The sequence below is a fragment of the Nomascus leucogenys genome, chromosome 15 (genome assembly GCF_006542625.1).
Source record: "Nomascus leucogenys isolate Asia chromosome 15, Asia_NLE_v1, whole genome shotgun sequence".
In the NCBI taxonomy this organism is placed as follows: domain Eukaryota; kingdom Metazoa; phylum Chordata; class Mammalia; order Primates; family Hylobatidae; genus Nomascus; species Nomascus leucogenys.
The window spans coordinates 66,996,379-67,023,855 of NC_044395.1; the positions used below are offsets into that span (position 1 = coordinate 66,996,379).

The 27,477-nt window shown below is 37.9% G+C and overlaps 1 protein-coding gene and 1 pseudogene across 1 annotated transcript; one reads left to right on the forward strand and one right to left on the reverse strand.

The window, feature by feature from the left end:
- Window positions 1–6,070: 6,070 nt before the first annotated feature.
- On the forward strand, window positions 6,071–7,039 carry LOC100582639 (olfactory receptor 688-like). Its single transcript, XM_012502366.2, is given in 3 exon segments — window positions 6,071–6,161; window positions 6,164–6,711; window positions 6,713–7,039. Coding segments are annotated over 3 exon segments (966 nt in total).
- Window positions 7,040–26,139: 19,100 nt separating this feature from the next.
- On the reverse strand, window positions 26,140–27,083 carry LOC100594637 (annotated as a pseudogene).
- Between the last annotated feature and the right edge of the window lie 394 nt (window positions 27,084–27,477).

A 27,477-nucleotide genomic window follows, 5' to 3' on the forward strand; every position in this document is an offset into this window, starting at 1 on the left:
GCTGCTTCAACATATGCAAATTAATAAACGTAATTCATCACATAAACACAACTAAGGACAAAAACAACGTGATTATCTCAATAGATGCAAAAAAGGCCTTTGATAAAATTCAACATCTCTTCACATTAAAAACTCTCAATAAACTAGGTATTAATGAAACTTACCTCAAAATAATTAGAGCCATTTATGACAAACCCACAGCAAATATCATAACAAATGGGCAAAAGCTGGAAGCATTCCCCTCGAAAGCTGGCACAAGAAAGTGGGCAAAGGACATGAGCAGACACTTCTCAAAACAAGCCATTTATGTGGCCAACGAACATATGAAAAAAAGCTCAACATCACTGATCTTTAGACAAACGTAAATCAAAACCACATGACAAGTAGCCCAAAACTTTATAGAGTTGCCTACCAGGGTCACTGTAATGGAATTTATGGTCTTAAGAAATTACTAGTTGTATCATTAAAAAAAGACTGAATTGTCAAGTTAACTTCCAATAGCTTGTATATAAAATAAAAATGGACAGGAGAGAGAAGAAAATGGTTAACATATAGAAATAAAAGCATACATATAAAAAGCAAATAAAAATATTTAAAACCACTACAGTTCTTATTTCTATAATTGGTCACAAAGCTGTAACTGATATCTACCATATTTCCCCAACCTCTACCAGAACCTGGAGGAACCTTGCCTCCATTATATAGAAGCAACTCAACTTCCCCTTGGTAATTGGGATCAATCATTCCAACTGATAGATTAACGTCTTTTTTTTTTCTGTTAGTTCTGTGGTATAAGGCAGTAAAATGAGCCCTTTGATATGAGAATATATAAACACAGGGTCCAAATTAAAATATTTTCTGTTCTAATCCTCTTATGATATTTGAAGCATTTGCTTCCATTACTATACATGCAAATTGAAATCCAGAATAGCTCCCTATCCCAGTCAGGAACTATCAGTAACCTCCGGGGGCCAATAAAATCCACTTGCTAGCTAAATATCAGTCTAGACAGTAGCTCATAGTGGCTTAGGTCTCTCGTTATCGTGTTGACAAGCAAAACACTTTTGAACTTCAGAGGGAGTCAGTAGATTAGATTTATCTATCTGATTTACCTATTTACTTACTTCTCATTATGGCATCGCTAGAATAGCCTCATGACCACTTATCTCAGAAACCCAAAAACACTCTTCCAGGAAGCAGATTTGAATATCCAGCTGTTGATTCTAGTCCATTTCTGAATTGAGAAGAGTATTTTTCTGATGAGCTTTAACATGTGCCTCTTTAAATTCTCCCTTTCAGAGCTCATAAAGTTTTCCATAATATAGCATGCCATAATGGGATTCCTGACATTATTCAGTAATTCAAGGTTCATCTCAGATCATATCACCAATTTATTGTCTGTGATCTTAAAATGGTTATAATTATATGTTACTAAATTGTTATCATTTAGCTCCTCTAATATCATGAAAAAAATCCATTGAGCAGATTCATCATTCTTTGGGGTAAGTTGATTGATTAAAAAAAAAAGCTATCACAGAGAGCAATCTGTCCCAGAACAGACTAACATTTCTATCAGGGAAAGTAATTTCATCACTCTTTTTTTCCAGTTTAATTAACACTAAAAATATGATGTCATGAATCACAAGAGAGACAAGTGATCCTAGAAGAAAGAACTGATCAACACGGATTAACTACTGGAGAGGATTCTGGTAAGATTAAGTTCTAAAATATACCAGTTATTTTTGACAATTTATGGTCATTAGCAAGGGCAGTTTGTGTGATGTTATGACAAAAGTAAATTGCAGTGAGTTAAAATGCATTCAGGAAGTGAGAGAGAGAACAAAATAAAGAAGCTACTAATAAAGTCTGGGGAAAGGGAAGTAAATAGGGGCAACCTCTGGAAGGGATACGGAGTAAAGATCTATTTGACATGGGGAGACTTCAGAACCTTACTGTAATGAGGGGCAGTATTCATCAGATAGGGATGAATTAATGCCTGAGGAGTCTGGATGAAAAACTATTTGGTGGGCTGCCCCTGGGACTAGGGCTAAAGGGGTATACTCCTAGAAATTAGTTAGCTAACCCCAAAGAGTACTTGAGTCCTATTCCCATTGCAATGTTAAAACCATTAGGCCCTCAAGGATGCTTGTAGAGTAGGGAGGGCATAAAGAGCAGCACGACAGGACCAGGTATCTCAGGGATCTAACTTACACTAAATCCATAAACTCCAAGAGTGTTGAGCAAGGACAGGAATCTGTTCTGAACAACAAAAGGGTGAACATAGGCAGCTGTGTCCAGGAAGGTAGAAGCAGCTACAGAAGACTTTGCCAGCCTAAGAGCTTATTCATAGCCCCTCCTGACATAGTAAGTAAAGCAGTCAATGACCTGAATCTTGAGAGGTGAGGGAACAGACATGGTCCATGTCCTGTAATTCTGTCCTAATCTCTGAACTTGATTACGTGTCTTATCTTTGGTTTCCATTGTCAGCTTTCCTTGTTTGATTCTTCACCTCCAGTTCCCCCCTTTGCTCAGACTCTTCACCTTTGTAGGGACTAAGGTTTGTGATCAGGAAATAGGAGAGAAATGAGGCTGAGCTAAGATGATCGGTGAACAAATGATAAACCAAGGGATCTAGAATAATACAATAAATTCTTTGTTCAAGATTCCCAGAACGAAAAGTAACTCCGAACAAAGGGCTATTTTATTACATTTGATAAAATACATGCAACTTTAAAAACAAGACACCATATTTAATGTAAATTCTAGCTGAATTACCTGTTAAATTCAACCAAAAAGTCCAAGATGTTTGCCATCATAATTAGTTTACATTGATTTTGAATTTCCAACCATTTCATTAAGACAAGAAACAAAAATTAAGATGCATCAATATTTGTAAAGAAAGAATTTATATTATTGTTTGCAAGCAACTTTTTATTCTACCTAGAAAAAAATTTAATATAAATGGGAAAATTCTAAGAATTGACAATAGTTTAGCAAAATGGATGATATACAAGACAAAATAAGAAAACATTGCAACTGCACCTCTATAAAATAATAAAGACAATATGTTTACCAGCAACAGATAATTGGTTGATATAATACAAAAAAAAATCACAAAACATTTAGAAGTGACACAAGTTTAGAAAAGTAGGTAAATGCAAGAGGAAATAAAAACATTCTAATATATATTCTAATGCATCACATTAACACAGATCTATAGATACATTCTAATGTATATTTCTGTGATATGGATCCCCTTGAATTCATCTTTTTTAGTGTTATTATATCAATTAGAATGTATAATACGGGCTGGGCTTGGTGGCTCACTCCTGTAATCTCAGCACTTTGAAAGGCCAAGGCAGGCAAATTACCTGAAGTCAGGAATTTAGACCAGCCCGGCCAACATGGCGAAACCCCATCTCTACTAAAAATACAAAAATTACCTGGGTGTGGTGGCAGGCACCTGTAATCCCAGCTACTCGCGAGGCTGAGGCAGGAGAATTGCTTGAACTGAGGAGGCAGAGGTTGCAGTGAGCCAAGATAGTGCCACTGCACTCCAGCCTGGGAGACAGAGCGAGACTCCATTTCAAAAAAAAAAAGAAGAAGTATAATGCAGAAAAACATATTCACTAAAAACATTCCAAATACTAATAATGATAATAAGAACACTGCAATACAAAATTTTAATGACGCTTTTTTCAGATTTAAATAAAGGCAGACAGAATCTATATTTATGAATGAGAAGGCTTGAAAATATAAAGATATCAACTTTTTTTCAAAATTAATCTACAGATTTAACACAATCCCAACTAAAATCATGCTATTTTAGAACTCAACACAGAATTCTAAGGGTAATCTGGAAGATAAATACATAAAAAGGGTTTTAAATTAACGAGAATAATAAGAGGAATATAGTTCTGTTATGTGTTAAATTTATTATAAAACTAAATTTTTAAATTTGGTTTAATATTGACACAAAAATAACCAGAAAGAAATAGAAACAATAGAATCCCAGAAATGGAATCTTATCTATATGTGTATAAATTCACTATGTGACAAATGACACATAACTTGGTGAGAGCTGTAGAAGCCATTGTCTAATTGTTTGAAATCTATTTATTTACATGTCTCATTAACAGCAAAAGTAATTCCATGTAAATAAGTTGTGTCACAAAACCAAAAAGCCAACTATTAAAAATATAGGGAAGTAAATATTGATCAAAATTTGAGTAAAGAATAATATTTTGTAATTGTTTTTTGTTTGCATTGTGGAATGCTTTGAGAATTTGATGAAAGATAAACAGATCCTCTCTCTAGAAAAGTATAAATATAGACTTACAAATTTAGGAAGTTCACAAACTTCCATGAGACCATCTATAAATTCTTGATTAAAAAGCCCTATTTTAAGCATAAAAGATAAAAAATTCATAAAGGGAAAATAGTATAAATATTTTAAAGGTAAAGTATAAATATATGCAAGTGTATGCATATATGTATATATTTACAGTGCATAAAACCAAACAAAAATTGGAGGAAATGTTATAAAATTATTTGATAACATTTAGTAGTCATTGAAAACACATTTATAAAAATTTAAAATGTCTATAAGGAGTTTTCCAGTGAATTGGAAAGTTTATATGCATAATGTTAAGAAAAAGCACAGTTTGAAAGATCCTATTTTCATGAAACAGAAACTGTGTAAGAAGACTGCAAAGAAAAATGATAAAAATTAAATATTTTGAAATGTTAAATCTTTGCTAGGATTTTTATTTATAGCTATTTTTCTGCATTTTTGTTTTCTAAAATGTTATTGTTTTATTTTTATTTTTTATCAATTTCATGCATAATATATGTTTATTATAATGAATAAATGGCATAGTCATTCATTCTTCTCAGAGGTAGTGAGGGATGGAGCCTTGATCTTACACTTAATACCATGAAATGAAGCAAAGGCAGAGATTTGGGAAAGATAATATTGATACCTAAATATTTAACAAAGTAAGATATTATTCATAGATGAAGGCAATATAAAGAATTCTCAGATATTCAAGGACTCCAGGCATTTTGTCCAAGTACACTTTTTGATACGATCACTTGAAAATATTTTGCAACAATTCAAGAATAAACAAAATAAGAAGGAAAAGAACCAAGTGTTACAGGGCCAAAAATGAGCCATAAAATTACTTAATTTTAAAAAGTCAACATGTGTGCAATAAATGCTTGCTATATTTCCAAATTATTCCACAGAAAAATCTGGATGTGGTTGGAAGTTCATTGGTGATTTTCTCTCCTCACACCTTTTATTAATAAAATTGATTATTTGAAAATATAATTTTAAGTATATCTTTAACATTAGCTTCATAATCAGAAGAGGAAACAAATGATATTCCTAAAGGGTACTGACTTTTGGGCTACAATTTGATGGAGGGAGTGCTGGAATTAAATGCAAAAGATTAAAATTTTTTCTACAGATTAGTCACCAGTGTTTTCAACATATGATTCTTATCTAGACAACTCACTCAACCTATTTCCTCATATGTGAATAACAATACCTGTATGGCAAAGATTAAATGAGATGGTTTGTTTCAGAAACAATTTGCCAACCACAGGCATTGTTTAAAAGAAAGGCATGGTCAGGGTTTCCATTATGGCTACTTATTCTCTTCCTAAAGTTTCCCAAGAATGGAGACGACGCCTCTGCCCTCTAACTTTACCTGCTGAAAATCATGTTCTTTATAATGTACATGTCTCATACTTTCTAACTATATTCCCCACCTCCCAGAATTTCAGGAAAATAAAGCTAGAAAATTTTCAGTTTAATTCTGCTCAATATTCTACTAAAATTTTTTATCTTAGCATCTATAGCATCTATTTTGGCCTGTCTGTTCTTACCTGAACTGTTTCCAAGGGTCTCAAGAGTGTAGAGAATGCATTATGTTAAAAATGACTAAGGATTGTGGGTGAGCCTTATTTCTCTACAGAAATTTTGACCCTCAGCTGAGCTAACCACAGTCTTATTCTGTTTCCCCTTAATCCACAGGCAGATGCTGAGAAAAAAACATCTCATGATATGGATATTGGCCGGAGTATAGCCAATAGCTCAGGGTTTCAAGTGGCTGAGTTCATTCTGATGGGGTTCCCAGGCATTCATGAGTGGCAGCACTGCTCTCCCTGCCCCTGGCTCTGCTCTACTTCTTAGCTCTTGGTGCCAATCTCCTCATCATAATCACCATTCAACATGAGACCATGCTACATGAACCCATGTACCATTTGCTGGGCATATTAGCAGTGGTGGACATTGGCCTGGCCACCACCATCATGCCCAAGATCCTGGCCATCTTCTGGTTTGATGCCAAGGCCATCAGCCTCCCTGAGTGTTTTGCTCAGATCTATGCCATCCACTCTTTCATGTGCATGGAGTCAGGCATCTTCCTCTGTATGGCAGTGGATAGATATATGGCCATTTGTTATCCCCTTCAGTACACTTCCATAGTTACTGAAGCTTTTGTCATCAAAGCCACACTGTCAGTAGTGCTCAGGAATGGCCTGTTGACCATCCCAGTGCTGGTATTGGCTGCCCAGCGACACTACTGCTCCAGGAATGAGATTGATCACTGCCTGTGCTCTAACTTGGGGGTCACAAGTCTGGCCTGTGATGACACCACTATCAACAGGTTTTACCAGCTGGCCTTCTTGGTCTGGGTTGTGGTTTGGGAATGACACGGGTCTGGTCTTTGCTTCCTATTCTTTGATTATTCGCTCAGTGCTGAAGCTGAACTCTGCTAAAGCAACATCTAAGGCCCTGAATACCTGCAGCTCCCACCTTATCCTCATTCTCTTTTTCTACACAGCTATTATTGTAGTATCTGTCACTCACCTGGCAGGAAGAAGGGCTCCCCTCATCCCTGTTCTCCTCAATGTGCTGCATATTGTCATCCCCCCAGCCCTTAACCCCATGGTATATGCCCGTAGGACCCAGGAGCTGAGAGTGGGCTTCCAGAAGCTGCTTGGTTTGGGCGAGCATGTGTCCAGGAAGTGAGCTAACTTTAAATAGCAGAATATTATATGCAATGCTGAAGAAAGAGCACAGTCTTTGGAGTCCAACACACCTTGGTTAAAATTCCATCTCTCCCAATTGTTAGGAAGATCGATTCAACTTAATTCATCTATTCTGTATAGAACATAGCATGTGCAAGGCATTGCTCTAAGCATTTCACATATATTAACTTTTTTAATCCTGTAACAACTCTATGAAGCAAGCACAATTGTTATTTATACACTTTGAGGATAGGGAAACTGAGTTGGGAAACTTGCCCAAGGTCACAGAGGAAGGAAGTTGCAGAGTAGGATTTGAACTGAAGCAATCAGCCTTCAGTGTCCCATGTCTTAACTCTTTCTCTCTATTTAACCTCACTACTAATTTTTTAAATGCAAATTAAGACAAACAAGGTGAAATTACATATTACTTCTTTTTAATAAAAGAAAATTCCATTTTAAAGTTGGCCACAGTTTTTCTCTCTAATGGTAAAGACAGTAGATTTTAAATCCTCTAGAAAGACTCATTCTAGTGGACCTACTTATATAGATGTAAATCAAGAATTTAACAGGAATTATTTTGTGACTTCACAAACTCTTTACCAACTCTTGAGTTAATTTGCATTAGAGCTCTAAAAGGAACATCCCAACCACTTTTTTTAACCCTCAACACTACTTGAACTTCTCTAATGAATTAAGAAATCTCAATGGGGCCAGGCTCGGTGGCTCAGGCCTGTATTCCCAGCACTTTGGGAGGCTGAGGTGGGTGGATCACCTGAGGTTGGGAGTTCGAGATCAGCCTGGCTAACATGGTGAAACCCTGTCTCTACTAAATATCCAAAATTAACTGGGCATGGTGGCACATGCCTGTAGTCCCAGCTACTTGGGAGGCTGAGGTAGGAGAATCGCTTGAACCCAGGAGGCAGAGGTTGCAATGAGCTGGGATCATGCCACTGCAATCCAGCCTGGGCGACAGAGTGAGACTCTGTCTCAAAAAAAAAAAAAAAAAGAAATCTCATTGAAGTCTTGTAGTTCAATGACAGTATAAAGGACACCGAAGGTCTCTGAAGAGGAACTTTCCTCGTAAGAAAAATGATATATGTTTGGAGACAGAGAGAAGAGAAAGTTAGTAAAATTGTTTCTTATTTATTTAAATGCTAGAGTATATAGCTCAGCAAGGGTGAAATATTGGCTGCAGGATGAGTTTGGAAGTCTCTCCTGACCCAATCACATGACATTATGGCAGACTTTGGGAAGAGAAGCCTAACTTGTGCCAGTAAATTTGAAAGTCCATGTGTGAGAACCTTAAGCCATTACAACTCAAACACTTAAATCATCTTCCCTTTGATAGAGTCAGATAGCGACAGCAAGGCATTATGGTATCTTTGGACAAAGCAGAATTGGACCCTGTGCTTTCACCTGTTTTTAACAGTGACCCCACATATCAAGAAGAGAAAGTAATTGCACTGTATCACTAAGGAGCTTTTCCTGACAACATCCTTATAAATGTCTCATTATAAGTATACCCTCCTCAAAGTATTCAAATTGGAATGGGTTGGCTAGGTGCAGAGGCTCAATCCTGTAACCCCAGCACTTTGGGAGCCTGAAGCAGGCAGATTCCCTGAGGTCAGGAGTTCAAGACCAGCCTGGCCCACATGGCGAAACTCCTGTCTCTACTAAAAATACAAAAATTAGCAGGGTGTAGTAGTGCATGCCTGTAATCCCAGCTACTAGGGAAGCTGAGGCAGGAGAATTGCTTGACCCAGGCAGAGGAGGTTGCAGTGAGCTGAGATCGTGCCACTGCACTCCAGCCCAGGCGACAGAGGGAGACTCCATCTCAAAAAAATAATAATAAAATAAAATAAAAATAAAAAAGTAAAAACAATTGGGTTATCTGTTTTGTAATAAGGCTAACATTCTGCTCATTCAATTTAGGAGTATGCAAGTCATTAGAAAGAGCAGTTTTGCTGGGTGCACTGGCTTGCGCCTGTAATCCTAGCACTTTGGGAGGCCAAGGGGGGTGGATTACCTGAGGTCAGTTCAAGACCAGCCTAGCCAACATGGTGAAACCCCGTGTCTACCAAAAATACAAAAATTAGCCGGGTGTGGTGGCAGGCACCTGTAATCCCAGCTACTCAGGAGGCTAAGGCAGGAGAATGGCTTGAACCCAGGAGGTGGAGTTTGCATTGAGCCGAGATCGTGCCACTTTACTCCTCCAGCCTGGGCGAAAGTGCAAGACTCGAAGAAAGAAAGAAGGAGAGAGAGAGAGAGAGAGAGAGAAAGAGAAAGAAAGAAAGAAAAGAAAAAAAAAAGAAAGAAAGAAAAGGGCAGTTTCAACACAGTGATAGGACAGATGTTAGATGGATGGCCATAGATTTTAAAGATGAGGAAGTGAAGGCAATATACAAGAATGTCTCTTACAAGAGGTTGGGTCAGTGAAAAGTAGACCTTAGGGATACAGGAGAGAGACTAAGAAGTGCCATCAAAAGACCTAAGATGTATATGGAATTGAGGTATTTTTTGAAACTGGCAGTCCTTGGAATATTTGTATACTAAGGAGCATGATTCAGGAGAGAGGTAGACTGTTAATATAGGAGAGGGAATACAATCACATCTGTTCTTTTATTTTAAACACACACATAAAGTTAGTTACAACACTATTGATATATTAGTAAACAATTTAAGCCTAACTGAATTTTACATTTGCTTATGTTCAATTTCATCCACTAGAAATACTGACTGAATGCAGTGTCAAAAGACAAAATTACAATGAATTTCGGTTAAAAATACAATTGGCTTTGATTTATTATTCCAGAATCAGGTAACACCTCATTGTAAAATAGAATGAGGGTTCTGATTAGCTCAGCAGAGGAGGTTGGCTTTTTAGGCAGAAAAGAGCTGAAGAAAATAGAAACAGAGAACAAAAAGCAGGTTGGACGTTTCAAAGTTTCTTTCCTTATGGAATTAAAACAGAGGAGACTTCCATATTATGCTGACTCAGGTTGACTGAAATTTCTGTTATTTGATGGAAAACTGGCCCATTTCAAAGTTTAGTTTGATTATCTGGCACCTAGCACAAGTAACTCCATTCTGGTTTGAGCTGGTCTGCTGGGGCCTAATATAGAAGGCTAGTCCAAAACAATAGTATCCCATAAACTTTGTTTAACCATTCCCCCACTTTGGGTCATGCTCTCACCTAAGTTACAGCATCAGTGCCACTCTCCATCACCATTGTTTTGAGTTTTTAGTCTCATCATGTTATTCATAGATTACAGTGTCCTTGTTATCATGCATCTTCTGGAGTTTGTCATGCCAGGAAGAGAGAGACCATTTAGCATTCAGCAGATGGCTGCATGTAGCTATTAAGACTTTTTGAGAGGATACAGCACACTAGGAAGATTACTACTACTACTATTATGACTGACATGGTTTGGCTGTGTCCCCACCCAAAGCTCACCTTGAGTTGTAACAATCCCCACATGCCAAGGGCAGGGCCAGGTGGAAATAACTGAATCGTGGGGGCGGTTTCTCCTATACTGTTCTCCTGGTAGTGAATAAGTCTCACAAGATCTAATGGTTTTATAAATGGGAGTTCCCCTGCACAAGCTCTCTTGCCTGTCACCATGTAAGACATGCCTTTACTCTTCCTTCATCTTCTGCCATGATTGTGAGGCCTCCCCAGTTATGTGGAATTGTGAGTCCATTAAACCACTTTCCTTTATAAATTACCCAGTCTCTGGTATGCCTTTATTAGCAGCATGAGAGCAGGCTAATATGTTGACTCTAAAGAGGATAATACCAAAAGTTTGAGTATGCCCTTCGGCCAGAGTCCCCATGAACAAAACCAACTAAAATTAAATAGATCAAAGAATGAGCTACATGGGGAATCTACCCACTTTAACCAAGCAGCCTACTCATTTATTTTTTGAAACTGAATCTCGAAAATACCAATGCGTTTATCCATGTTTAACGAGAAGTGTTAGCAACTGCACAGACTCCTCCCTGTCCAGCTACTAAATAGCAATTCAGTTATCTAGTATCTCATAACTAAGTTAAATAAAAGCAGGCAGTGAGAACATGTGGGTCTACAAGTCTGGCTCTATAAAATACAGCACTAGTGTAATTTGAACAAGCAGTTATATTAGGGTTGTTACTAAAGTTAGTCACTAGGTGGACTAAAGGATCTCTTAGGTCATGTAAAAAACTGGATTTGGCATGACATACCTGACATTTTGTCATGTTGCCTATAGAAGCTACTGATTGTGAAATTCTATAATAACTACAGCATTATCTTACCAAGAGAAAGAGGTAGGCACAAGTGAGAAAAACTTAAGAGAGGTAAGGCCAAGTGCAGTGCCTCATGCCTATAATCCCAGAATTTTGGGAGGTTGAGGTGGGAAGGTCACTTGAGCCAAGGAGTTTGAGGTCAATCTGAGCAACATAGCAAATCCTCATCTCTATGAAAAATTTAAAAATTACCTGGGCATGGTGGTACACACATGTAGTCTCAGCTACTCAAAAGGCTGAGGCAGGAGGATTGCTTGAGCCCAAGAGTTTGAGGTTACAGTGAGCTTTAATCACACTACTGCACTGCAGCCTCAGTGATGGAGTGAGACAATGTATCTTTTAAAAAAAATTAGAAGGAGTAAGAGTCTCATTATGATAGGGAATCTTGTCCGATGTCTTGGGAAAAGCTGTGCACAGCATGAAGTTGCCAACTTCTTGTCCTGGTTTGCAGTTTGAACATCTGGTTATGTTCACATGGTTATGACATCACATTTTGGTGGACTCTCTGAGTGGCCCAAACATCAGGTACAAGATTTGTCCCTTGAAATTTAATCTAGTTGTCCAGCTTCACGTTATATGGCTTCATGAACGGAGCATTTCTTGCTCTTAGCTGGAGAATTGTAGCCAGATACTGAAAGAAATTAAAATAATTCAGGATCCAGTCCAGTCTACAGGAAGATAATAAAAACTCAAAAACAGGCCGGGCGTGGTGGCTCATGCTTGTAATCCCAGCACTTTGGGAGGCCGAGGCGGGCGGATCACGAGGTCAGGAGATCGAGACCACGGTGAAACCCCGTCTCTACTAAAAAAACCAAAAAATCAGCCGGGCGTGGTGGCGGGCGCCTGTAGTCCCAGCTACTCGGAGAGGCTGAGGCAGGAGAATTGCTTGAACGCAGGAGGCGGAGCTTGCAGTGAGCCGAGATTGCGCCACTGCACTCCAGCCTGGGCCACAGAGCGAGACTCTGCCTCAAAAAAAAAAAAAAAAAAAAAAAAAACTCAAAAACAATGAGTATTAGCTACAATCTAATAACGGGTGTACTATAGTTTTTATCTTGGAACATAGTTTGTCTCTCTACAATCACCTCTATTTCTACCAAAGATACAGTAAGTCTAATTTGTTTGCAAAATAAGCTTAATATCATCAAACTTGGCTTGATTATTTACATAAGTGACACAAAACTAGTGATTGACAACATGGCTTTGTTAAAGTTTGTTTTATTGGAACTTTTGATAAGGAATCCTAGATTGCACTTTTAAAAACCTCAACAATCGGAAGCCAAACCAAGGCAGACTTCAGACTTTGGCTGAAGTACTTATACATTCACTCTATATACATTCTCAAATATGACTTCCTAGTCAAAGCATTGGTTACATAACCAATATTTCCAATTACATATCCTGTCATAAAGAGAGAAGACTATTTCTGAACTTATGCAAATAATTATATTGCCATAAAAATAAGAATACTCATAATAATTTCCAAATTCCGAATAGATAAGGTGGGCGGGAAGTAAATATTTTCATTTTTGTTTACAAAAATAACTTTACAAAATTGCTAGAAACTTTAGATAGCTTAAAAGAAAAAGGTTTCCTTAAATCTGGAAAACAAAACAAAAAAAGAACCAGCACAATTCCAAAATTAAAAGTCATTAAAACATTTTCATCAGTTCATCCAATTCCATGTAATTAATTCTCATTCTGCTTGATTTTGGTTAGTAGTTTTACAAAGCCATTAGTTTCTTCATTAGAGTTTTGGAAATTCTTACCTAGTTCAAAGATACTATCTGAAAACCATCAGAAACATGTTTCTGTCAGAGTCCTTCCCATGAATCTCCTTAAGGATGAAGCACTTTAGGAATATGATGACTTACAAAAAAAAAACTTTCAGAAAAGGATCAGAATAAAGTAATTAACTGTGAACAAAATGGCATGGTTAAAGAAATGATAAGAGCTTACTATAATAATGACACAACTGGCAAAGAAATTTTCTTATTTTGTGGCATACAACATCTTAACATAACCAAAATTATGGCAGGTAGCCTTATACCAAGACATATCAGATTGCTAGGAATTTCAAACAGTTTCTGGAACACATATTAATAACATATTCATACAAATGTAACTCAAAGAAGGTTAAATATAATTTCTTACTTAATAATACTTCCCATATAATTTAACATATAAAATAGTTCAAGGTCAAAAGATATCATTTGGAATTTGATTTTGGAAAGTTAGTAAAAAATGTCAAAAGGTTTAAAACACGCCGGGCACGGTGGCTCACGCCTGTAATCCCAGCACTTTGGGAGGCCGAGGCGGGCAGATCACGAGGTCAGGAGATCGAGACCATCCTGGCTAACACGGTGAAACCCCGTCTCTACTAAAAATACAAAAAATTAGCCGGGCGAGGTGGCAGGCACTTGTAGTCCCAGCTACGCGGGAGGCTGAGGCAGGAGAATGGCGTGAACCCCGGGGGGTGGAGCCTGCAGTGAGCCGAGATCGCGCCACTGCACTCTAGCCTGGGTGAAAGAGCGAGACTCCGTCTCAAAAAAAAAAAAAAAAAAAAAAAAAGGTTTAAAACACATGGTTAAACAGGTTCATCAGTAATTATGAAACAATGAAAAGCAAATAACGGAAAAGTTACGTAGTTAAAAAAAGTAGCTCTTTTAATCTTAAGAAGATTCTATTTTTTAAGCAATCAAAAGACCTAATAAAAGACAACATAAAGTAAAAGAAATTATCTTGGTAAAACACAGAATTTCTTCTTTATTTTTCCTTATGCAGATCTCTTAAAGGGTAAAGAATACCTTTCATAGTCTTTTATAAACACTCCAAGGAAACCCTGGGTTATTTTGTGCTTTTTTTTTTGCACCCATAAAAAAGGATGAGTTCATGTCCTTTGCAGGGACATGGATGAAGCTGGAAACCATCATTCTAAGCAAGCTGTCACAAGGACAGAAAACCAAACACTGCATGTTCTCACTCATAGGTGGGAGCTGAACAATGAGAACACATGGACACAGGGCAGGGAACGTCACACACTGAGGCTTGTCAGGGGATCGGGGGCTGGGGAGGGATAGCATTAATAGAAACACCTAAAGTAAATGACAAGTTGATGAGTGCAGCAAACCAACATGGCACATGTATACCTATGTAACAAAACTGCACGTTGTGCACATGTACCCTCGAACTTAAGGTATAATAAAAAAAAATTAGATGCTTCTATATTAATGCTCATTTAAAAAAACTCATAATAAATTCATTCAGTTTTAGCCTGCTTGACCACACATGAAATTCTTTTCACAACTCTTCTATATACAATGGGGAAAGAATAGTCGCTTTAATGAATGGTGCCTGGAAAAATGAATTTTCACATACGAAAGAAGGAAATTTACCCTTATCTTACACCATACACAAAATCAACTCAAAAACGGATAAAAGACCTAAATATAAGGCCTGAATCCATACATTTCTAGAAAAGAACATAGGAAAAAAAGTTCTTTGATGTGGCCTTGGCAACAATTTTTTTGGATATCACATGAAAAGCCCAGGCTACAACAACAAAAATAAATAAATGAAATCATATTAAACTAAAAAGTGTCTGCATAGCAAAGAAACAAAAATCAACAAAAAGAAAAGGCAATCTACAGTCTGGTAAAAATATTCACAAACTGCATATCTAATAAAGAATTAATAATTGAAATTTATAAAGAACTCTTACAATTCAATGGCAGAAAAACAAATAACCCAACTGGAAAATGGCAAAGAAGCTGAATAGACATTTCTCAAAAGAAGACATAAAAATAGCCAAGAGGTACATGAAAAGGTATTCAATATTACCAATCATCAGCAAAATGCAAATTTAAACCACTATGAGATATCACCTCTCACTTTTTAGATGACAATTTTCAAAAAGATAAGAGAAAATGAAGTTGGCAAGGATGTGGAGAAAAGGATGCCCTATTCCATTGCTGGAAAAAATGTAGATTAGTACAGTTGTTATGGAAAACAGTATGGAGGTTTCTAATCAAATTAAAAGTAGAACTACCTTATGACCCATCAACTCCTATTTTGCATATATACCCAAAGGAGATCATTGTGGTTAATTTTAGTTAATTTCAGCACATAGCACAAAAGCGGCTACCCATTCCCCATCACCAGTCCTGTGTCAGACAGCTGTGCACATTCTCTAGGAGCAGCTTGCATGCAGCTTGCAGGGGTCTCAGTGTGCAAAAATACACCCTGTCCTCCAAACATCATGGATCTAGGTTCTTATCACTGACTGTTGCTTCTAATCACAATGATACAGACAGACAGGAGCCATTGGTGTTGCTCCTTCACTCGTTTGTTCAAACTTCTCCCCCTCCTCCAGCTGAAGTGACTTCCAGAGAATTTAAAGGGCTAGTCCACTTTCCCTGCCCTCTCCCTTTATTTTATTTCCCCTTTTGGAAGCTAGACATTAAATACTAGGACATTCAAAAGCCACTGCATATATAGTGAAAATTAGAAAGTGACTATGCATGTCAGGAAAAGGCACAGGCTCAGAAAAGACTTGAGAGGACCCTAAGTTTTCACCTCAGGCTCATCCTGAAGACAGCCTACAATCATAACAAATAAATAAACAAAAATATCAAACCCTGGAGAAGGGGAAGAATCTAATTTCCAGAGTTACCACATAATTAGATTCAAATATCCAATTTTCAATTAAAAAATTACAAAGTATACAAAAAAAAAAAACCAGGAAAGTGTGGCCTATTCGAAGGAAATAATTAATCAGCAGAAACTCTTGCTGAAAAAGAACTGATGGCAGAACTACTAAACAAAGACTTTATTTAAAATAACTGTCTTAACAATGCTCAAAGAACTAAAGGAAGATGTGAAGAAAGTTAAGAAAACAATGCATAAACACAATGGAAATAACAATAAAGAGATAGAAAACCTAAAACAAAACCAAAAAATAACCATTCTGGGCTGAAAAGGACAACAATTGAAACATTTGCTAGAGAGATTGAAAGGCAGATTTGAGCAGAAAGAAAAATTAACAAACTGGACAATAGGACAATATAAATTATTAAGTATGAGAAACAGAAAGAAAAAAAATTCAAGAAAAGTGAACACAGCCTAAGGGCTTTGCAGGACAGCATCAAGCCAACCAACATAACCAAACAACAACCAGCATTATAGGGTCTCAGAAAGAAAAGAGAGAGGAAAGGGGGCAAAGGGAATATTTGAAGAAATAGTGGCTAAAAACTTTCAAAATTTGATGAAATACATAAATATGAAATTAAAGAAGCTCAATAATTTCCAAGTAAGAAGAACTCATAGAGACCCATATGAAGACACATTATAAACAAACTCTCTAAAATCAAAGACAAGGAGAGATCTTTAAAGGAGCAAGAGAGGAACAACTAACATCACATGCAAGTGATGTACAATAGGATTATCAGCAGATTTCTCATCAGAAACATTGGAGCATAGAAGGGAGTGGCCAATATATTCAGAGTGAAAAAAAAAAAAGGCTGTCACCCAAGAATCCTATATCCAGCCAAACTGTACCTCAAAGATGAGAAAGAAGTTAAGGCTTTCCCAGAGAAACAAAAACTGAGGGAGGTTGCTACCATTAGCCCTGCCTTGCCAGACCTGATGACTTCACTGGTGAATTCCACCAAACATTTAAAGAACTGACACCAATCTTTCTCAAACTTTCCCAAAAAAATTAAAAAGGAGGGAATACTTCCAAACTCATTTTACAAGGCCAGCATTACCCTGATACCAAAGCCAGAAAAAGACAGTACAAGAAAAAGAAAAAAAAAAGAAAACTACAGACCAATATCCCTTATGAACATTGCTACAAAAATCCTCAACAAAATACTAGCAAACCAAATTCAGCAGCATATTAAAAGGATTATATACCATGACTAAGTGAGATTTATTACTGGGATACAAAGATAGTTTAAAATATAAATCTCACTTATAAGTTGGAGCTAAAAATTGAATACACATGAACATAATGTGAACAATAGACACTGCAGACTACTGATGGGGGAGGGAATGAGGGAGGCATGAAAATCTACCTATTGTGTACTATGCTCACTACCTGAATGATGGATCTGTACCCCAAACCTCAGCATCACACAATATACCCATGTAACAAACCTGCATATGTACTCCCTGTATCTAAAATAAAAGTTGAAAATGAATAGCTGGTATTTATTAAAAATAAAATAAAACTTGGCATTATAAAAAAAAGTAATAGCACAGAAGGGTGAGGTTATGGATCTATACTGGAGCAAAGTTTCTACATTTTATCTGAACTCTTTGTATTAATCTGAAGTAAATTGTGATTTTTAAAAATCCATAGAACAGCTAAAAATAACAAAAACAAAATTTAAAATCAACAGAGGAAAGAAATTGGTACACTAAAAATATTGATTTTCCACAAAATAAGTCAAATAGTAGTAAAAGAGTAACAGAGGAACCATAAAAGGAACTTGAGACATAAAAAGAAAAAGGAGGCTGGGTGTGATGGCTCACACCTGTAATCACAGCACTTTAGGAGGCCAAGGTGGGCAAATCACCTGAGATCAGGAGTTCGATACCAGCCTAGCCAACATGGCAAAACCACATCTGTAATCCTAGCTACTCAGGAGACTGAGGTGGCAGAATCGCTTGAACCCGGGAGGCAGAGGTTGCAGTGACCTGAGATCATGCCACTGCACTCCAGCCTGGGCAACGGAGTGAGACGCCTTCTCAGGGGAGAAAAAAGAAAAAGAAAGAAAAATGGCAGATGTAAACCCAGACATACCGACAATAACACCAAATGTGAATGGACTAAAGACTCAAACCAAAAGCACTTTGGTTGAAAAATTAAAGTAGTTTGAAACAAAAAGAAAGTAAAAATATAAGCTATGTCAACAATAATCATTAGAATGCTGAAGTTACTATATCAATATCAAATAAAATAGACTTTAAGACACAAATATTTCTGGAGTCATTTTATGTTTAAAGTGTCAATAAGTAAAGATACATTAATTATAAAATGTATAAACATTGCCCCAAAATGTATGAAGCAAAATATTACATAATTGAAAGAAGAAACAGACAATTCAACTATAATAGCTGGCATTTTAATATGCCACTCTCAATAATTGACATAGTAGAATATCGGCAAGAATTTAGAAGGTTTGAGCAACAAACACTATCAACCATCTTGACATAACTGACCCTTATAGACCATTCCATCCAATGACAGCAGAGTATAGATTTTTTTTAAGTGCACATGAATATTTTTCCAGGACAAACCCATATACTTCTATTGTAGAAGGATAAGACTTTAAAAAAACAAAACACCAAAAGAAATAATAAAAACAGGATAGAAATCAATGAAGTAGAAAACAGAAAAATAAAGGAAATCAATGAAACTAGTAATTTTATCCTAAATATTGATCTGAAGAAAATAATATATTAAGAAAATTTTCTCTAGAAAAATCCTCATTGCATCTGTACTCACAAGATTATATGTATTATGTCTACAGACATTTCTAATCACAGGATAAATTTCTTATGAAATAATACAAATTTTTAAAAGAAAACTATAAAACATATTCAGTAAGATATCTCTTTTCTAGATCACAAAGTACTTAAAATTTTATACATTTTTGTGGAAGAATAATAGATTTTTTTCTTAAGACTACATATTTTTATGAGTTGTTACTCAAAAATTTCTAGATAAAAACAATAAACTAGTTTAGAAAAAAAGCAACTCTAGGCTATCTTTTGAAGTCACTTCTTCAAAATGTATTTATTTATTGAGTGTGAAATGCTAGAAATATAGTAGTGAACAAGGAAGCCATCACCTCACCCTCATACTGTTTATAGTCTGAAAGAGAACCTAGACAGAAAACACAGAAATATATCTGAATACAGGGGTCTCTGAGAATCAGATCTAGATGCTGCACCTGATTCTGCCTCTGATTTGCCACTTGACTGTAGTCAGCAACTTCTATCTGCCCTGCTCTCCTTTTCTGAAAAACACCCTCCCTATTCATATGGTTGACATGAAGCAACCATGTCTGTGTAATGGCATCCCACCCTTCATCGCAGCACTCTGGATTAGGAGTAGGAACCTGACTTTAGCTGAACCAAGAGATCCTTCCCCCAAAGTTTTAGACTGTCACTCTCCAGTGGACAAAATTTTCAAAATGTAAAACTGAAAAACTGTTTGCTTCCAGGCTATGGAGAAAGCCAATCTTAGCATGATATAAAAATACCAGACTGAAAATAGAGATGACAGATAGAGGAGGCTAGTTCTAGTCCTTCTTATAGTCCAATATCCTTGCCCTTCCTACAGTCTACTTTCTAAGTCTTTCCTTCTAGCCTATAAGCCAATAATTTCCCATTTTGCTTGACAGTGTATGCTCTATTTTGGTCAGCTGCAACCCCAAAAGACAGAACAAATAGTGTCGTTTTCTATTTACCTACCCTCCCTATTTTTTTATTTGTACATTGGAAATAGTAATTGTGTAAATATGTAACTAGGATGTTAAGAAGTTCAAAAGACAACAAAAGAGAATATGCCTTGAATGTGCTATCCATATACTGGTAATTAAAATTAATTTGCAATAAAATTCAAAGCCTGGAAAAAATATTCTAAGTGCCCTTTTGGTGGAGCCTAAATAATTTTTTTTTTTTTTACAGAATCTCACTCTGTCACCCAGACTGGGTGCAGTGGTACAATCTCTGCTCACTGCAACCTCCGCCACCCGGTTTAAGCAATTCTTGTGCCTCAGCCTCCAGAGTAGCTGGAATTACAGGCATGTACCACCACACCTGGCTAATTTTTTTGTATTTTTAGTAGAGATGGGATTTTACTGTGTTGACCAGGCTGGTCTTGAACTCCTGGCCTCAAGCAATCTGCGCTCCTTGGTCTCCCAAAGTGCTGAGATTACAGGGATGAACCACTGTACCCGACTTCCTATTTTTGTCTCTGGTAAAACTCTGGACAAAGCAATGTGTCTAGCACAGGACTCTGCATCCCACAGCAGCCTAAGATACTCTGTATGAATAGCTCAGTCGGTCAGAGGAAAAAATCTTCTAGACCATGAACTGAGGGTAGTCTTCAGGAAACGGATGAATCCACTCTTGAGGATCAGCTCTTTGGAGGACAGGACCTGGATGTGGGGCAGTGATAGGAACCATGAGGCCATCAGGACTGAATGGTTTAATGAAGGACATCACACAGAGGCTTAAAAACCCACAGCAGAGCTACAAGTAATCAGCCCTTCCACTAGGATGGATGAACTTGAGAGCTATTGAGAGATAACTGATGAGAGAAGCTGCATTTTTTTCTAACAAGACAAGCTGCTGCTTTCACCAGTGATTAGCAATTTCAGACACCAAAGAATAGAGGCAAGGAGAGAGGCAATCACTGAAAAGGGTTCCAATTAAACCAATAGCTTCTATGTTTCCATCTGGAAGAGGCATAAGAGTAACAGTTATATCCTATATGAAATACTTGGCAGATTAAAAATTACTTCAAATCCAATCTCGTTTAGTCCTCATAAAATTCTGCTAAATATGCTTCTTCACATCCAAAAAATTCTGAGAATCAGAGTGATTCAATGACTTACTCTGTTAATAAGGTTATAACTTCAAATTTTTGGTTAACACAATAAAACATGATTTGTTGTTCACAGAGAGAAGAAGAAAATGATGATGTTGCTGGTTGAATTGTGCTACTGATTGGCTCTCCTCCAAGTATTGACTTAGGATTCCAAACTCTTCTTTACTGGAAATGCTGCTATTTTCAGCATGTGTTCTCTGATGTCACCATGAACAAGAAAGAGCACATGGAAATGCTACACTGGATATTTAAGTACCTCAATGTGGAAGTGACACACATCACTTCTGCCCACATTTCTTTGGCCATCCTAGTTATGTGGTCCCATCTGGAAAAAAAGATTTTTCTTTTAATGTATCACTAGCTTGTTAGCTGTTTCCCAGGAACAGCTCTCTCCTATGGAAGGAGCAGAGTGGCTTAAATGTTACTGCATCATGGCCTAATTGACTGCTAGAGATGTTGTGAATGAGTTTACACCTGGGAATGTGATTGGCAGTTAAGAGGACTATGAGTTCTCTAGACTATCTCACCCATCTTCATGGCTGGAAGTAAATAACAAAATTGGAGGAATAACAATATAGATGCAGAATTTTATTTGCAGGTGGGGAGATAATAATCTGATAACAGAAATTGAAAAAAATGGTGATCTGTGCTATGCAATAGAAAAATAATTGGTATACCTGCAGCATGTCAGGAGAATAGACCAGCTGCCTCCTAGACTTGTAGCTCTAGCAGAAGAGATGTTGGAAAATACAGTGTTGGTAATATGTGTTGGCAACATTTAGTGAGGTAGCCAGATGGAAAGAATTGGAAAGAAAAAAATTGAATAACTGGGCACTTTGCAAGAGAAAAGAGTGAGACTGGAGAGCATATTAGTTTACTATTGCTGGTGCAACAAATTACCACAAACTTAGTGGCCTAAAATAACAAATTTTTTAATCTTCCAGTTCTGGGTGTCAGAGTCTGAAATGGGTTTCACAAGGCTAAAATCAAGGTGTCAGCAAAGCTGCAGTCCTTTCTGAAGGCTCTGGGGAGAATCTGTTTCCTTACTTTTTCCAACTTCTAGAGGCTGGTCCACATTTCTTGGCTTACGGTTCTATTTCACCTTAAAAGATGACAATGGCCAGTTGAGTATTTTCCAATGAATTGCCCTAATATTGACTCTTCTGCCTCTCTTTTCCATTTATAAGAACTCCTATAAATGAAATTGTGATTAAATTGTCTCCAACCAAAGAATCTTATATCCTTATTTTAAGGTTTGCTGATTAACGATTTAAATTCTATCTGCAATCTTAATTCCCTTTTGCCATATAACCTAACATAGGCCCTGGTTCCAAGGATGAGGTCACAGATTCTCAGGTGGAAAGAGAGGGCATTATTCTGCCTATCACAGAAGGTTTAAAAAAAAAAAAAACTCAGCGCCTTGCAGAGATGGAAAAGTGAACTTCTCTTCTAAACTCCAAACAAAAAGAGATAGTGATATGGTTTGGCTGTGTCCCCACCCAAATCTCATCTTGAATTGTAGCTCCTACAATTCCCAGGTGTCATGGGAGGGAACAAGTGGGAAGTAACTGAATTATGGGGGCAGGTCTTTCCCATGCTGTTCTCGTGACAGTGAATAAGTCTCAGGAGATCTGATGGTTTTATAAAGGGAAGTTCCCCTACATATGCTCTCTTGCCTACCTCCGTGTAAGACATGTCTTTCACCTTCTGTCATGATTGTGAGGCATCCGCAGCCACATGGAACTGCGAATCTGTTTAACTTCATTTTCTTTATAAATAACCCAGTCTCGGGTATGCCTTTATCAGTGGCATGAAGACAGACTAATACAGGTGGTTTTTAAAACCTTCAGCAATATCTCCCCAAATTTTTTTATTAACTTAAGTGCTTAAGGATAAAGATCCTGTTATGGGTATGGTATCCAGTAAGCATCCCAGATGGATAAAGCAACTAAAGCAACTGAGAACAAATGTCAAATTAAAGACGAGACCATCGCACTAAAGCATTATATTTCCAAGTGAGTCTCCAGTAAGTTCAGGGAAATGTACATGAGAATGCTAAAGGGAAAAATAGAAAACTTGAGAATTATGTCTTTAAAAGATTTTGGAGTATATTTACTGGCACATAAGTGGAACCAAATAGAGGAGAAACCTACTAGTCTCAATAAACATATACAGTATTGCCAAAGAAACCTAAAGCTCAGCTAATAAAGCCTTTGACTATTTAAGAACTAACACAACTCTTGCATCTCAATCTTTCAGCAATGGAAAGTGGACAGAGAAGGCTATGCTGTTCCAAGAAAAGGATAACTCCCAATGCCCCTTTTATTTTTTTTTTTTTTTGACTCTTTTTTAGAGATGGGATCTCGCTCTGTCACCCAGGCTGGAGTCAGTGGTGGGACCACAGCTCACTGCAGCCAGGAACTCCTGGGCTCAAGCAAACCTCCTACCTCAACCTTCTGAGTAGCTGGGACTGCAGGTGCATGCCACCACATCTGGCTCACAATGCCTATTTCAGATGTAGCCTAGGAAGAAAACAAAGAAGTTTCCAAAGAGAAGCTTCCACTGGCAACATAGATGCTTGAACAAGAGAGTGCCTCCTAAAGGGTCTAATTAAGAAACTTCTCTAAAACCAAAGGTATAGCACCTTCCCAATGTCTTCCCAGTAGGGATTTTAAAATTGCTCTGAATTTTTTTAAGTTTAAATTTTTTGTAGAGAGGGGTCTCGCTATGTTGCCCAAGCTGGTCTCAAACTCCTGGCCTCCAGTGATCCTCCTGCCTCTACCTCCCAAAGTGCTGTAATTACAGGCATAAGCCATCATGCCCAGCCAAACATTGCTGTGAATTATTGTGTGTTTCATATTTTTTGCCTTTCCAAATGGCTGCTAGATGTCCCTGTTACATTATGTATTTCAAAGGGGGTGAGGAGCAGGCAGATAAATTCCCTTTTAAATCATAGATCTCTAGACCAGTAAGAACCCCAGCCAAATTTGATGGAAAGGTTATTGTGTATCACCTGAAGATCTACCCTCTGAGCTGGATGGAGTACTTCTGTGGGACCTTGGAGTCTCTCCTGTGGAGAGAATTTGGGTGTGGTCTCTACATTGGGAAAAGGGAGCAAAGAAATATTACGTAGCCAATAGTACAGATGGTGACAGAGACAATTAATACTGCAAATTCATGAGTACTCCTATATTTCCCAGGTTTCCCTGCAGTTGAGTTGGGGCCATGAGGCCACAGGCTTACCAGTGAAAATGTGAATAAAAGTGATGAATTACTTAAGACCAAGGCAATTAATAATTGCTGTGTCTCATGCTTCTCTCTCTTTCCTGGCTTTAGCAACTCTGAAAAATGTATGTTTACATAACATCACAAGATGGAGGGATTCAGGATTCCTGACCCACTAAATGGATAATAGATCCTATTGACACACACTACACTTTAAATGACAGAGGTATGAACTTTGTTTTGATAATTCACTGAAATTGTATGATGCATTACTGTAGCACAGCCTAAGCTACCCTTCTAATACAGACATGTTTATTTTGAGATACCTACTAAATATACAACTGGAGAAGTCAAGAAATAGTTCAGTATATAAATGTGGATCTCAAGGGAAAAGGCTGAGCTGAAGGGAACAGTTTGGAAGTCATCATAATTTATAAATGGAATTTAAAGCTATTCAAAGTTAGCTCTGATTAGATTTTTTAAAAGGTACAAATAGATAAGAGGAACTAGCATCGTAGAATATTAGCTTGCTTCATTTTTCTAACATCTGAATATAAGATACATCATTTTTCCTATTATCAGTGTGGGTCTATAACTTGTTCTTTGTTCCTGTGAGTTGAGACCGTCAGCTCTCTATGAGTAGTGCCTGTGTCAGTGTCACCTGGCCCATTTTCTGGATGACTAAAAGGATTTATTTTTTTATATTTATTTATTTATTTATTTTGAGATGTAGTCTCACTTTGTCGCCCAGGCTGGAGTGCAATGGAGCAATCTCAGCTCACTGCAACCTCTGCCTACCGGGTTCAAGCAATTCTCCTGCCTCAGCCTCCTGAGTAGCTGGGATTAGAGGCACCCACAACCATGTCTGGCTAATTTTGTATTTTTAGTAGAGATGGGGTTTCACCATGTTGGTCAGGCTGGTCTTGAACTCCTGACCTCAGCTGATCCACCCACCTCGGCCTCCCAAAGTGCTGGGATTACAGGCATGAGCCACCATGCCCAACCTGTAAAAGGATTTTAAAATATAATAATGGAGATCGTTCCTTACATATAATCAATGCAAACCTTAATCCTTTTTCAACAGCTTAGTGGGGTTCCCCCAACCACACCTTTTTTTTTTTTTTTTTTTTTTGAGACAGAATCTCTTGCTCTGTCATCCAGGCTGGTGTGCAGTGGTGTGATCTCCGCTCACTGCAACCCTGGCCTCCCAGGTTCAAATGATCCTCCTGCCTCAGCCTCCCAAGTAGCTGGAATTACAGACATGCACTACCATGCCTAGCTAATTTTTTGTGTGTGTGTATTTTTAGTAGAGATGGGGTTTCTCCATGTTGGCCAGGCTCGTCTCAGGCTCCTAGCTTCAAATAATCCATCTGCCTCAGCCTCCCAAAGTACTGGGATTACAAGTGTGAGCCACCATTCTGGTCTGCTTCATGTTTTTAAAAAGCATTTTTTAAATATTTATTACCCAGTTTGATTTTCACCACAAACTTGTGATAATGACAGCAGTGATGCTGGAGATGATGATGATCATGACACAGCCTTGGAAGGTAAGCAGGAGGAGGCAGAAGAGCCACTGGAAATATTGAGACTCTCATATACATCAAATCTAAGACATCTTCCTCAGGCAACAAACTTCAAGTTAAAATTATAGCTAACATTGAGATCCCACGTAATACTGGGCAATGTGTCAAGTAGTTTACATATTTAATTTAATCCTTACAAAAACTTTAGAGCATAGATATGAGCAGTTCAACTTTACAGGTTAAAACTAAATTTTCAAAAGATGGGAACCTCTCCATGTTTTTCAAAATCAGAAAGTGACGGAGCCAGGATTTGAATCCAAGTATATTTTATTCCAAAGTCCATGTGCTTTCTGCTACAACACACTATAGGGCCTAAACTTGCGAACTTGATTGGCAACTTCTCTTTTCTCCTGCTGGTAAGAGAAAACCGTGAAGGGACCATGAACTGTCTCAAGACTTCCCCACCACAGATAACATGTGAGCCATACTGTCCCTGATTTGCTTGGTCTTCGCTCCATAGATAATGGGGTTAAGCATGGGGGGAACTAGCACATGGAGATTTGCCAGAAGTATGTGGACATGATGGGGGATATTCTTGCCAAAGCGGTGGGTCAGGAAAGTAAAAAATGATGGGATCAAGAAGAGGAGAATAACTCCAATGTAGAACCACAGGTGTTAAGAGCTTTGTGCCGGGCATCCTGGGAAGGAAGTCTGAACACAGCTTGCAGGATCAAAGTGTAGGAAAAAACAATGAGTGCAACATCTACCAAAACCGATGCCATTGTCACTGAAAAGCCATACCAGATATTGACAGTTATGTCGGCACAGGCCAATCGGGCCACCCCAATGTGCTCGCAGTATAAGTGGGGGATATTGGTCCGACAGTATGGCAGGCTCTTCAGCAGGAATATGATAGGAAAAATTGTCCCAATGCTTTGTCCCCAGATTGCCAGGGTCATTTTTCCAATTACCATAGTAGTTAAGATGGTAGTGTATCTCAAGGGAGTACAAATGGCTACATAACAGTCAAATGCCATGGCCAGCAGGATTCCTGACTCAGCCACAAAGGCAACTTGAATGAAAAACATCTGAGTAATGCAGGCATCAAAGGTTATCTCCCCAGCGTGGACCCAGAAGATCGCCAAGGCCTTGGGCACAGTGGTGGTGGATAGCAGGATATCAGTGCCAGCCAGCATGGATAGGAAGACATACAAGGGTTCATGGAGGGTGGGTTCACTGAGGACAACAAGGATGAGGGCTCCATTTCCCAAGACTGCAATGATGTACATAAGGCAGAAAGGAATAGAAAGCCAGATGTGGTATTGCTCCAGTCCTGGGATGCCAAGGAGAATGAATAGAGTGGGATGGAAGGTGGTGAGATTAGCACCAAACATGCCTTCTTTTGGAGTCTCTCTATGAAGACTAAAGAACATGAGAGTTAGTCAACAGAGCCAGTTGTAAGTTCCACTAAAAGTTGAACATGGAATCAATCACTAATGCCTTGACTGAGAGTATATAATGTTATTCTTCCACTTCTCACATTATAATTGCAGATACAAATATAAACGAAGGTTTCCGATCACATCTCAGCAATGTCTAGAAGCCATACATACCTCCCCATTCTCACTGGCATGTTCTTGCTCAGGCTTTGATCATCATTCACCTGTTCTGTTGCAACAGTGTCCTAAACTAATCTGGTCTCCCTGTCTTCCAGCTTCCCAACCTCAACTCCTTCACATTCATCAGCTATGTTGCAGTCTGGGTGGTATGCTCAAAACAAATACCTTC